The 14,111-nt window shown below is 41.8% G+C and overlaps 1 protein-coding gene across 1 annotated transcript in view; it reads left to right on the plus strand.

The window, feature by feature from the left end:
- The window catches only part of WTIP (WT1 interacting protein), a 74,129-nt gene extending 60,727 nt beyond the window's left edge, over positions 1 to 13,402 (plus strand). The window contains exons 4-8 of the mRNA XM_065733163.1: positions 3,655 to 3,717; positions 6,162 to 6,292; positions 7,320 to 7,371; positions 9,138 to 9,206; positions 11,285 to 13,402. Of these exons, the coding sequence (XP_065589235.1) occupies positions 3,655 to 3,717; positions 6,162 to 6,292; positions 7,320 to 7,371; positions 9,138 to 9,206; positions 11,285 to 11,437 (468 nt within the window). The 3' untranslated portion in view covers positions 11,438 to 13,402. The remainder of the gene's footprint in view (positions 1 to 3,654; positions 3,718 to 6,161; positions 6,293 to 7,319; positions 7,372 to 9,137; positions 9,207 to 11,284) is intronic.
- Positions 13,403 to 14,111: the final 709 nt, after the last annotated feature.

The following is a 14,111-nucleotide window of genomic DNA, read 5'->3' on the forward strand; positions in this document are numbered from 1 at the left end:
CTAGGTGGGAATGCAGAAACATGAAGATACGCTGCTGTGCTAGTGTTTCCTTACTGGCAGCAAGACAGGGTGTATGAAATGTTTTCAGGCAAGATGAAGGGTAAAGTTCTGGACTGTTTTGCTTTTGTTTAATCTCTGCCACCTGCTCTGAGGCTCCTGTATCTCTGAGTCTGTGAAGGCCCCATTTTGTTCAGTTCAGTTTAATCACTGCATTTAAATGTGTGTAAAACAACAACAACAACAAAAAACATCTGCACAAAACCAAATTTGATATTCTCCCCCTCCTCTAATGTGACCCAATGAATTTCTTGCATTGTTGTGTCCCATGTACTAAGGGTCCCATGTGGAGCGCAAACAATAGAGCAGTGAGAAGACAGATGCTCTGCTAATGGGAAACCGAGGAGAACAGAGTCTGTGAGGGATTACAGGCAGCCCGGGGTTGGAATACATTATTAGCATAGCACCCAATTCAGAAATTAGTTTTCAGAATTAAATGCCTACAGCATTTTGGCAAAAGCTCCCATCGTCCCTCTCAAAAGCCCTTGATTCATAAAAGGGTAAGAATCTCAATTCTAGGCTTAACAGTCACATTCAGTGACTTTGCAGTGCATTAACAGTTTTTACAGCTTCATACCATTGGCAGTAACTGCCACACCTACTGAAATGTAACCCACTCCATCTGTTTGCACAAACCTTTAGCAGGTTTTGAACATCCCCATCAAAGAAGAAAAAGGGTCTGAATGAGATTCCAGGGTCTGTTTCCAGGAGGAATGTTTTGTTTTATTGAATACCTACCAGCAGGGAAGTGCATCAGCATCTCCTTGGGCACCATTATGCATGTGAAGGAGAAGCAGCAGCAAAGATCAAGACATTGCCTGAGGTAGCAGCTTAGTGTCCTGAAGCCTTCATCGAGCATGCTTTTTTTGTGTTGTTTGGCTTTGCTTCTGAAAATTCTGATGAGGATACTGAACTTGAAAAGCCCTTGGCTACACCAACATTGATTGAAGGATTCAGGGCAGGCAGGAGAAATGCTTTCCTATAGTACTTGGTGGCATTAACCTCTGTGCATAATTGTCCACTGTATGTTCAAAATTCATGGTTAAATCCTTGCACATTAGACGGAATGGTTTATAAACCTAAGATCTTCACAGAAGGACACAGTATTTGAGACAGAGGGGGACATGTTCTTCTCTTCATTGATGGAAAGACGCCTAGAACGATTAGACACTTTTTGCCTGTTTGATAATCAAAGTGGAGTGGGCAGCGATCAAAAGAAAAGTGCAGCCAGCTAAGTCTTCTACTTTATTTTCACTCTTCTGTTCTGGCGTATATTAATTATGTCTTAAGGTTTTCTAGAGTCTTATCTTAGTATAAATATCATTGGGGAGTTGGATTTTGAAGGCCTTGATTCTAGATTTTATTATCCTGAGAGGGAAATCAAGGACAAGGTAAATGCGGGAGGAGACAGGTGGGATCAAACCAAGGAATCAGCAGAAGTATTTTACCAGCTCTTTAGCATTTACTTGTTTTGTTTGCATTTTGGTAACTAGCACCTTACTTCTAATCCACACAAGTGACAGTAAAGGATAAAGCTTCATTTTGAGCTTTGAATTTCTGAGCAGTTATTTTATAAGAAATTCTTTTATTATTATTATTATTTTGTATATTCTTAATGAGCATCTATAATGAATATGTGAGAAAGTTCAAAAATACCCTTAGTTGTCCTGGATTCAGGCTGCCTGTAGCCTTTTGAATGTGTCTGCCTAGTTTGAAGCTAGCCTGAATGTATCTTCTACAGAATAGAAAAAGTGAAAACTTCATAAAGTAAGCCTGGTTCTACCTACATCTAGAATGAAATTGGATGTATAATCTACCTTGTGTACAAGAAACATAGCTACAATATATCTTTCTCTGCTAGGATCTGTCTATCAGCCCATTAATTATTTCACTGCTTTGCCTCAATCTGCTTTTCATGACTTTAGAGTATGAGCGAGGGCTGGTATGCCCAAAATTTCTCTTCCCACCTCTAGCTGTACAACCAAACTCCTCTTCTCATTGGAGTTAGTTTTCCAGCTCTGAGGAACCAGTACTGCTTCCACCAGCTGCACTGGGAACCCACCATTAGGGAGGCTCCTGGGTGTGTTGACAGATGATACCGAAGCCATTCTCTCTTGTCTGCTGCCTGGGGCAGGTCACAGTTTCTGTCTTGCACGCCCAGGGCTTGTGAAGCTTAATAGTAATCAGCTGTTTCAAAGACAGAAGCTGACAATTTTAATCAGTATTTTAAGACTTTGTGAGCTCTGCTTCTGAACTTGTGAAGTTAGCACAACAGCTGTGTCTGAGTAACAAACGCTGCAGAGCTGAAGTTGACAGAAAGGTGAGATACAAAAAATTTAGAGATGATGACATACCTCTGAACAGCACTATCATCGTGTAGAAAAATGGTGCTGCTGGTTCCCCTGCCTATTAATGTCTTCCAGTCCAAAGGGAGGTAAAGCACAAGCAAAGCCTCATCTACCAGCTGTCAGTAAATCAGGTTTCTGATTTGTCTGAGATCAGTGCTGCGATCAGAAAGAGCACTGTAGTGATAAGGGGACAGTTTTCCAAGTCTGTGAAGTATGTTGTCATTGCTATTACACTTACTACCAGTTTGCAAAGTCTTCTTAATGGAGTAATGTAGTTCTGAATGTGTTTGACAATAACAAGTCTCTTGTTAAAAACAAATCAGGGTTTTAATATAATAGGGTAAGTCATATAAAGAGTGATTTTGTGTCAGCAAAACCTTTCTTTCTGACAAACAGTGTAATTTATGACAATCTAGTTAGCAATAAATGACATTTAATGTGACCACTAAGCCATTCTCTTCCTGGGGAATAACGTTCTTTCTTAACCAGTAGTTGGGTAAATGCTCCTTTGCATTCCTTATCAAACGACAGCCAGATGGTACTGGTAAATTCATTCCAGCAGGATTTTAGAATTAGCTGGGTTTGAATTATTGTTAATCCTCTGCTGTCTGTGCTGCCAGGACCTACCCACCTGTTTCCAGTAACCCTCGAGTTCACAACCTTAGGAAATAGTCTAGCCAGATGGTTACCGAGATACAGTGCAGCCAAGAAGCATCCCAAGCAGCGAGGCCCTTTTCCTACCTCAATAATAAGAAAACAAGCATTTTGTTAGAAAAGCTGCTACTTGAAAGTGGTGAATTCAGCTGTTTCTCCATGTCAGACTTGCACACCAGTTTCATTGCACAATTCAGAACAATATCTTGCAGAAGTAGCCACCTCTGTATGTGTTCCTCGACACTCAGACTCTTGCACGAGTTTCAGAGATTACGATTGCATGAGCTGTAATCAGGTGGAGCTGTGACAGCTTCCACCATGTCATTTACTGACTTTCCAGGCCCAATGAAGTGTCTGCAAGACCCTTTATTTCCTAATCACTTGTTACTTAACAACAGTAATTTTGCCTCCAACCATATTGATCAGAAATAACATGCAATCCCCGTGCACCGATAAAAAGGAAGACATACAGCTGTGGATCTGTTGTAGAGTTTGCTGTTGTATACAGCACATGTTGGAGGACAGCATGATGTTCATGTATTCCTTCAGTTAAGAGTGGCTTCTAATAACTCCTTTCTTTCTGTTATTTCAACAGTATTCGGGTTTTCAGCAAACAGCAGATAAGTGCTTTGTTTGTGGACACCTCATCATGGAAATGGTAAGAGACCTGAACTCCTCACTGCAGGGTATCTTTTTTGGTGTATTTTGGATAGCAGTCTCTCGTGCTTACTCCCTAGTCAGAAATCATTGTGTCTCCACTATTGTAAAGGTAATTTTTCAAATTGAGGCAGTATTGTAACCTAAAGTATATTCGTGCTTGATTGCTCTAAAATACATGAAGTTGGGCTCTTCTTATTCCTTAGGTTGTGGGATGCTATTGTTCTTCCACATACCAGTTGAAAAAAGAAAAATTGAATTTTAATACCAAAGGGAGAATATAGGCCACAACTTTGTATGAGAGCATGGTAAAGGAGAATAAGTTGTGCTCTGTAGGACAAGAGCTCTTCCATTGGGGTCAAGGTCTGGTCTTGAAAAGAGAGGAACACTAGCAACAGTCCTCATGTTTGTTGCCAGCTCTGTGATTAGCTTCTTGCTTTATTTACCTTCTGCCACTTGCTCTACATCTGTTAAAATCCATTATTTGCTACTGTGATTTGCAGGGAGACAGTGGTCATCAGTTACTTTTATGAGAAAACTAGGAGCCGTGGTTTGGGCCAGATACTGCTGGCATCCTTTCTGTAGGTGAAAGCAGGATAAATTTCACCTGTTCTTTCCAAGCAGAAATTCCCAAGTAAAATGACATGGTTTGCACATTGAAAAAGTGCAGATCACATGTATGTCAGTGTTTTCCTCTTGCTTTAAAATGTATACAAATATTTATTTGTGCACATAATAGAAATAGCTATTACACTGCAAACACAGAGGTGCAGAAGGAGCTGGAACAGAGACTTCACTAATGAGAATTCTGGCTCATATCCTGGCACCACTGGTTGGACAAGGATATTGTTCGTTTAGCCCAAGAGCAAATTTCTAGAGTTGTGTCATGCTGGGAGGGGGAGGGGTATCACAACTTGCACGCTTTGAACTGGCCTTTAATTGCAGGATGCCAGGCAAGAGTCCATTATATCTTGTTGGTGGAGCTCAGTAGCTGGAAGCTTGGCAGGTCTGCCTTTCTCCCATCAGCAAGTATACTGCAAAAAAAGGAAACAGCTTTGGAAGCTTCAGGAATTAAGTAGTCTTATTTGGCTAATTGCTTTGTGTTCCTCCTCAGGAGTGCACAGACAACAAACATGTCTGCACGGTCGCATTACTGATGCGCAGCTGAGGAACGGTGCTGCAGCCCCACAGGCTTGGGTGCAAACCTCAAGCTGTTCAAGGGCTGAAAGTGCAGGAATTGCTCTGTGCAAAGGGTGGCTGCTCAACCACACCATGTTAACAGTGCTTGTTATGTAGCTGTTTGGATAGCAGTGCATGCCCAAAAATAAGTTGAGTCTGGGTAGGAACAGGCTTGCAAATCAAAGGGTCTGATAGCAGTCCCTGAACAGAGTGCTTCCTGTCTTAGTTCCTGTAGAGCTGTACCTGTAGAAACAGCTGCAAGGCCTCGTGAGCTTTGTCAGTGCAGATTTTCCCTGTACAGTCTATCAGTAGCTGAGTGCTGCTGCTAGCAGAAGCTTTTTGAAATTACCTCCCAAAGGTGGTTGTTACATCTGCAACATTGATGCTATAACCTCTTGAGAGCTGCCTGAAGTTGGTACCTTGTCTAGCCCTTCCCAGAACCTAGACCTTGGGCTTGGTGTGTTCTCTTCGATGGCCCTGTGCCAGACAGCTCCATCAGATGGAGGGGATTTTCTATAACAGTACTGAGAAAACTGCATAATAGAGGCTTTCTTTGAAGCTGTTAGAATCACAGAATTGTAGGTGTTAGAAGGGACCTCAAGAGATCATCGAGTCCAACATCCCTGCAAAAGGCAGGTACCATACAGCAGGTCACACAGGTAGATGTCCAGACATAGGGAAGATATGCAGTAGGGGAAGGTCAGTATGGCAGAGGCCTGAGCAGTTTTAATTACTCATTGATACAGATTTTAACAGAAACTGATAGGCCTCTATAACTGAGTAATAACTGGGCAGTAAGTGTGGTGGAACAGGAGTGTTAGCAGAGGGACACCTATTTATTTGTCTGTTTTACTATTTTACTTTGTAGGTGTGAGTAATGGCTGGTTTGGGTTTCTGTCTCTGTCTGATGCATTTTGTGAATTAACTCTGTTTCTCACTCACTTGTATTTGACTGCAACAGATTTTCCAAGTAGTCTCTAAGCTGTGCTTAACTTGTGCTGGGCAGTATTGCCCTGCAGTGTTAATGCTCGCAGGACTTAACCTGATTTTCACAGATTTCTATCATTATTGGGAGCCTGATAGAAACCCACAGCAATCAGGAACTTTATTGTTTTTAAAAGGCCCCCTGCTGACAGAGCTACAGCTTGGTAATTTCATCCCAAAGTGTGTGCTTCTCACTGTCATTTTAAAAGTCAGACACAGCAGTATATGGGGAAGGATTTCACGTAATTGTGCACCCATTTACTTTGCTCTTTGCCTCTTAAGATCTTACAGGCTCTTGGAAAGTCATACCACCCTGGCTGCTTCCGCTGCGTGGTGTGTAATGAGTGTTTGGATGGAGTCCCCTTCACTGTGGATGTGGAGAACAATATTTACTGTGTCAAAGACTACCATACGTAAGTAAACAAATCCATTGCATGCTTGGAAGATTTATACTGGTTAAGTTACTGGTGTAGCTGTGAGCATTGCAACAGAGAAAAGTTTTTCCTGTTTGTTCAGCTGTCCATTAGCGCTCTTCTCACATGTTGCATTTGTAAAGTGTTCTGAAGTTATCCTAAAACTCACTTGGTGGGTCCTGTGGAGAATTTAAGAGCTATGTGATATTGAAAGTGAGGTTGTCAGAGGATGTACTTCTCTGCTGGCTGCTTCTCTACTTCTTTCAGGACTTCCATTACTAATTAGATGTGCCTAATTCTGCAAGTGGTGGTAGGTTCTGCTAGTGTCTAGATTCTAGTGGTGCATGATGCTTGGGAGTATGTTAAATCAGGTTAGACTGGACAGTAGACATATAATTAGCAGCCAGTGTTAGAATGATTTTACCTTCACCCGATGAAGTTCTGTTGTTAAAGTGATTGCTTTTGGACTGTCTTCTGCTCAAAGGCAGTATGAATGCTCTCTTTGCTCCAGCCAACCAGTAACTCAGCTCATGGAGCAAGGGGAAATCATTTTAAATGCAGTTGTATTGGTCTGACTGTATTGTGAGGATGGAGTGAATGTTGGCCCAGTGACTGTCATAAAACGCAGCTGTGGGTAAAACCAATTGATGTGTTTGGTTTATGTAGGTCCTAGCTGAGATCAGTCCCTCTCCCATTTAGCATGTCAGCTGCTGACAGGCCCCAGGCCAGGAGCTGCTTTGCAGCATCTGAATGGCCTTAGGAATAAAGGAAGGTGAGAGAAAGGGCACGCATAGGAAGAGGGTTGGATTGGTAACAACTAGAGGTCAAGAAGACCTAAGCAATAAAGCTGGGGTAGATACGCCTCTCTAAGTCTCCTTTTCCCTGAATATTGTAAAAAAATGTAGAGATACTTTCAAACTCAGGGTTACGTTTTGCTAAAAAGAAGGCATGGTTGGAACAGTTCTCCTTGTTCTACTTTCTGAAGAAACTTTAAATGTGATTTGACCAATTTCTTCTTATACCCTAGGGTTTTTGCACCAAAATGCGCTTCCTGTAACCAGCCGATTCTGCCAGCACAGGTACATGTTAACGTGCACAGACTCTTTACAGAAAACAGCTGTTGGCACAAGAACACTTTCCAAGAACTTTTCCTCCTTCCAGAATGTGTGTCAGATATTAAATTCAGTTCAGCAGTAATATCACTCCCAAACATTCCCAGAGGTTGTAATAGTCATAGTGCTTATGTAGCATATTACTTTGTATCATTAGAGTGCTTTCCAAGTCTTAATTGTGCTGTTATAAATCTCATTTAATTGAAAACCCTAACTGGGGCTCCAGGAGCAATCCAAGAAGTAAAGCCCTGTTTATTTTTAGAATTTCCCGTTAGCTCAAGTAGCAATTTTCCTTGCCTGCTATGTTTGCTCTTCTGATGTGCATCTACTACGATGCCCAAGCTTGAAAAGACAACTGAGGGGTTACCCTGACCCTCAAAAGGCCACACAGCCTGTTGTCCTGGAATATCACTGTAATAAAGCGGTTAAGGGCTACAAAAGGAGGTAGAGAAGTTGCCTAAGAGGAAAGCCAGATGAATGACTGCTGCTTGCAACTCTGACCATTGTGACAGTATAGTTAGAACAGTAAGATTCTGGAAAAGATGACCCATTTCTGGCTGCCCAGAGTGGCCAGCCTGATCATAAGCAAGGCCCTCAGCACCTTGCTCATCCTCTCATCAGGTGCGTAGAACCAGAGTGTGTCTCCTATAAGCTGCTGTGCCCTAGGAAAGCCTGTGGCTGGAGCCTCTCAGCATGCCCACCTCTACCAGTGTTTGTCATTATTTTTCCTAAATGGACAGGTCTCACAAAATTAAAAACCTTATAAAAGCTGAGCCAGAACGTCCTGCCCTGCTGATGGTTGTCGAAAGAGAAAAGCTCTATGGAAACTTCACTAGTTTCATGTCTTACAAAATGATTTAAAAAATAGTAACAATTAAAAGAAGGTAAAGAAGCAGTCTACTGCTGACTCATCTGATAGTTGGCAGAATAGACTCCATGTTGTTTCCCATGGAGGTTTCATAGGTTAGTTCAAGTCTAGCAGTGCAGGTGCTAACCTGCCTGCAGCTTCTCTCAGACATATCTCATACTTCCTATCTCATGCACTAACCACGCCTGGAACTGGAAACAATGCAGGTCAGCAGATTTAATGAGCTCTGTCTTCAGAGGCATCAGAGCGGCTCAGGGAACGGTTGTGAGGTTACAGGAAGGGTATAGGCAGCTTGGCAGGGCCTGGGGCTCTGCCAGGTATTACACAACTCCACTACATCCACTGTCACACTGAGGCTTTGGCCTGTGTGCATAACTACCTGCTGGACAGGTATGTAAATGACCGTGGGGTACATACACAGCCAGGTGCATGTGCAGAATAGCTGTGCACCAGGTGGTTTGAGGGAAACAAGTCCTAGAAAAGTCAGGCCAGGATGCCTACCAGGAAGAGTAACCTAGTCAGCATGTCTAGTCAGCGTGTTTGGCTTGTAATTTGTTCAAATTCTGGGCATCCTTGGAAAACGATTTTATTTCAAGAGAAAATTTGTCTTTTGAGCATGGAATTTCAGCTACACTTCCCAAATTACCTCTACAATCTATCTATTTCAGACACCCAGAGGGCTGCTTAACAGCAAAACTGGTACTGCAGTGCAGTGCATGGAGGGGCAAGACCTTCAGCAGTGACAGAGCTCTGCTCTACAAAAGGAGAAGGGATATCCCACACAGAAGCTATAGGTTGGGCACTAAATCATGGAGAAAACACCACTTACAAGCCTACTCTTACCCTTTCTGTGCTTCTCCAACAGGGATCTGAAGAAACCATCCGTGTAGTGTCAATGGACAAAGACTACCACGTGGAGTGCTATCACTGTGAGGTGAGTGCTGTGGAAGAGCTGGGCAAGAGGCACTGGACAAGGCTTTGCTTATACCGCACATCCTCTCTCAGTAGGTGCATGACTTGCAACCCAGGGTGCATTTGCTGACTCAACATGCCTGGACAGGTAGGGCTGTGCTCCATGGCTCCTGAAGGGAGGCAGAAGAATGCGTGCTAGCTGGGCTTCGAGTGGTACTGCCATTTCCAGTTGTACCAAATAAGGTTCCTTTTTTTTTTTCAGTATAATAATTTAAAAGGCTGAGTTCTGTTTTGGTGGAATTTTATCTGTACTTATAGATGGGGAGAGAAGATAGAGGAAGTTCTGGTTCTCTTTTTCCTGTTCCTTTTGGATACAGTTTGTGTGACTGTAATCTGAGGAGATGTGAATCCAATTGCTTATGCAGGGAAAGACCTTCTCCGCTGTGCTGGAAAGCGCTTCCAGGGGATCTGTGTTTTTCCATGCTGGATGAACACTTACTGTTTGCTACATAAGAGATGAGGGTACCAGTGACATTGTTTTTGTGCAGAACATTTATATATTTGTTGGAGCAAATTAAGATCTGGGACTAGTGCTCTTGCTTCACAGGGAGAAGAGCTTATCTGAGCATTATCTGCACACCCCAGGAGTATGAGGAAGAAGACAGACTCTTTTATTTGAGATCAACCTTTCAGACATTCTAGCTCAAAAAAGGTTTTAAAGAGAGGCTTCCATTTGAGGGATAAGGAGAGCAAAATTCAGGGCATCCTGAAATGTATAAGAACCCACATCTGAGTAGCCCATGCACCCAGGCAGCTCCTTCCAAAAGAGGTAGCTGATTCTCAAGAGGAATTGGCATAGGAGATTTTGGCATTTGGAGAGCTGTATTTCCCTCCCTCAGCTATTGCTTTGTGCAGGCTTCACTTAAGATGACAGCTCCCTCCCCTTCTTTCTCAGCCTACTGACATTATATTAGAATGTCCCAATGGGGGTTTATTTTCTCTTCTGTTTCATTATTCATTTCCCCATTCTCTTTCCAGTTTCAGGCAAATTAAACTGCTTCCACATCTGCCCAGAATAGCAGAGTACATTTATGTACAGTAATAGTGAGGTTAGCCATGTGTTAACAGGGGTAGGTTACTGCCTAATACCTCTCAAACTGTATACACTGGGTCACTGTTGTCTCCAGATATGCTAGTTCAGTCAGTACCAGTATTTTGAGGTATTTGCACACACACTTTATAAATGTCCAGTTTCTGTGAAATGTCATTTAAGTTGTCATCCACCATCTGTTCATCATGCAAAGTTAGTAGTCAAGTTTGGAAACTTTCCTGCTTTTCTGTGTCATCTGTTCGTGGTGTGACAGCTTAACAGCTGCAGTGAAACTCAGTAGATTCTCATTCTAAAACTGAAATCCACTGAAGAACTTGACTTTCTTACTGCAGAAAAAGGAGTACAGTTTTAGAGGGTTTTGTCTGACTTGCTTCAACAATTATAAGGGGAAGAGAAGTGGGGAAAAATGTTGGAATTGGGCTGGGTATTACTACAGATTGTCCTAATAGGTCTTAGTGATGTAATTTCATTTAGTACAGGATAGTCAGGGTCTGCCATAAACTCTTGATGTTGCTGCCTTTCGTGGTGTATGGGAAATGCTGAATCACAGCCTGAACCACTGGTTGGTCACCTGAGGTGAGCACCGAGTCAGCCATGGGGGCACAGGTGATATACCTGTGTGATTGGAAGGGGTGGAGCCTGGCTCCACCTCTCCCAAACCCCATTTAAGGGCTGACCACCACCAGGGAAGGATCTCTTCTTGGAGATCCCTCCTACATGGAGTCTGCTGCAAGCCTCGTCATCCTGAAGGTGAGCCATCTTCTCTTTTGTATTATTTGTGTACTACCTGAACACGCTGTGCTGATTTCTATATAGACCTACTCAAAATATACCATCATCTATACGATTTCTTTGTGAAGTACCATCCTTGGGAGTTATTTACCCCACACATGGCATGGGATGGAGCTCTCAGGGTTATACAAGACAGATCAACATTGATGTAAGATGACCCACCTGAATCACAACTGGGATGTATTTTTTTCTTCTAGGATTGTGGCTTGCAGCTCAATGATGAGGAAGGCCATCGTTGTTACCCGTTGGAGGGCCACTTGCTGTGTCACAGCTGTCATATCAGGCGCCTTAATATTAAGTTGCCATCGCATCCACCACCGAGCTATCCAATGCATGTCACAGAACTCTGAAAGACGTTTCCGTTACCAGTAAGCTGTTCAGAAGACAAACGTAAAAGTGACTTTCCTGATCCTTCAAAGATGATATTCCAGTAATAACCATCTAAACCAGCTATTTATTTTTTAAATCAGAGGTAAGGGGGTTCTTTCTAATCTTGTATATATGAGTTCTGTTATTTAGACATTTTCACTGAGACACCGTCTACTTGAACAAGTAATGCACCGTTAAGTCATAACTGTAAGCGGCAGCGTTTTTAAGAACAGCAGTACTAAGGGCTGTTCTGCTCTCCTTGCTCATGTTTCTTCAGTGGAGGTTTTGCCCAAGTAAGGAATGCAGAATTAATTTCCAAAGTTCAGCACCTTCATTGCATTGCAAGATAAATGGTAGAGTGGTAAGATAAATGCCAGCATGTGAGCTAGTTTCCTCGAAATCTGGTCTTAGAAAATACAAGTCTAATGTTTTTAAAAACTTACATTCCCAGCATTAGTTGATAAGAAGCTAACGAGTTTTTTTAGCAGTGACCCTTTTCAGCATGGGTTTGATAAAGGCATTCTGCAAAGGCACATCAGGACAACCTTTCAACCTACATGGGTCCATTGCCATCTGAAGACTAACTTTTGTTAAAGAAAAGCGTCAAGGGTCTCAGAGAAACCATGCTGCAGAAGAGTATATCCAATAGAGCAGTACATGCAGGGTTCTAACAATTGAAGGAAGGCATTGAGCTCTGTAATTGCTTGTCCTGTACAAGTGTTAGTGGTAGCTTCAACATGCATTGAAGCTGATGATTTGGCACTTAGTAAACAATTCATCTTTAAATCTGTTTTGTTTGTTTGTTTAATAGTTAGCAGCCCCTTTCTGTGCAGAGGTAAACTTGTCGTTTTTCTACCTGATTTATGCAGGTTACCATTTGTTCATTTGTTGACAACTGCTTTAAGATTGTATGTTGAGGCATTATTAAAAAGGTGGGGGGGGGGGGGGGGGGCAGTGGTTTTTGTATTACCTTTTCAGCTTTGTGTTCTTTTCTAGATGTACTTTTCAACAGATAGTGGTGGTTATCTTCACTGGAGAAACAAAATACAGTTTAGCAGAAATAATAATTTAGAGTCAGACAATTGAAACTTTGATATTTTATAACAAGTATTAGATGTACATAGAATGTACACACTTTCATGTTTTGCATAAGCTTTTACAGTAACCTCAGAGATCTGGGGAAATGTATGTCTTCCATATAGGAAGTTCGATGAATCTTTTTTTATGGTTTTTCTACCATGTGCTGATGATTTACATGCAAATCACACATCTGTATGTTTAAAAAATTCCTTGCATTCTCATGAGAATTTATCCAGCCTTCTTGAATTTATATTTTAACCAAATCCATCATTGCTGTCTTTGTATCCAAAATTACAATAAAATAAAACTCTTCTGCTGCAGAGGAAGCGGAAATACCAGACCAGATTCTCTGCATGTGTAAATTGGGACACTTCAATGCTAGTTCTCAACACATCGAGAATCTGACCAATCCATTCAGGAATGATCACGTTAAATTCAGCATGCAGACTGACAAAATGACTTGACTTATTTGCTAACACCATTGCAGTTTAGTTTCTTATGCTCCATTGATTTTTTGAAAGCCATTTGTGGTGCTCTTGAAAAGTACAAAGGGCATCCAATGGACACTAATTCCTAAGTGGAATAATTAACTCCCTTAACAGAATTTTTTGATAGTCTGGAATTTCCTTGGGGGTGGTGGGGGAGAGCAAGGAGGCAGGAAAAATTCCTGTGAACTATTTCTTTTTTTCTGTTAGTAAGGAACAAAAGCTATGTTTTCTGAACTTCTGCCAAACTTCCACTGGCCTAGATGAACCTGTTCTATTGAATGCTCTTCGTCAAATCAGATACTCCTTTAAAAAGTAATTTTCTAATTGATATTTAAGGCAGGTTTTGTAGGAATTACTATATTACTAGTGCCCTGTTTATGCAGTTGAGCTCCTAGCTCACATGTCTTCCTTGTAGAAGAGCAGACACTGGCTGCATGCACAGTTTCTCTGCCTGTACAAGCATTACCTCTGTGCCCATAGTCACCAAACCAACCTCAGGGGGAAGCAGAATATAGGAGAAGTATAGGTGCCTGTTGCCCAAACTGCAAATTCTAGAAAAAAGAAAAAAACCTATCTTTAGTTGGGTTATATAACTAGGTGAATTCCATTAAGGTTATTACAAACAATATGATAGAAGATAGCAGAGCTTCAGGATAAACTTTTAGTCTGAGCTGCAGTGAGCTACTTTCCCCTTTAAGGAAGCTGCTTTGGCTCACATCTATCTTTGAGGTGTTTCTAATTGCTTGTCTTCACAATTACATATTAAATAATTCAAATTAAGAAGGTAATCATTAAAATACACAGAGAATGTTTGGGTCTGCTCCTGTGAGCAAGTCATCCTATAGCAGTGCATACTGTACACTGAAGCAAAACCTTAAAAACCACTGTGGCCAGAGGTTGAGGTGACTCTGGGATTTAGCCCAGTCTTCTGCCAGTACCTTCCGCAGTCAGCACTTCCACCTCCAGTCAGCAGCAAGGTTTCCTGCTCAATGTTACTTTTCAGCATATTGTATAACATGTACACATGATATTTTCTTTTTTTTAAATGATCATACTTTAGAGCAGAATAATATTTAATTTCACATGT

Source organism: Cyrtonyx montezumae, unplaced genomic scaffold (genome assembly GCF_038088225.1).
Source record: "Cyrtonyx montezumae isolate F1298 unplaced genomic scaffold, pur_monq_1.0 scaffold_17, whole genome shotgun sequence".
In the NCBI taxonomy this organism is placed as follows: Eukaryota; Metazoa; Chordata; class Aves; order Galliformes; family Odontophoridae; genus Cyrtonyx; species Cyrtonyx montezumae.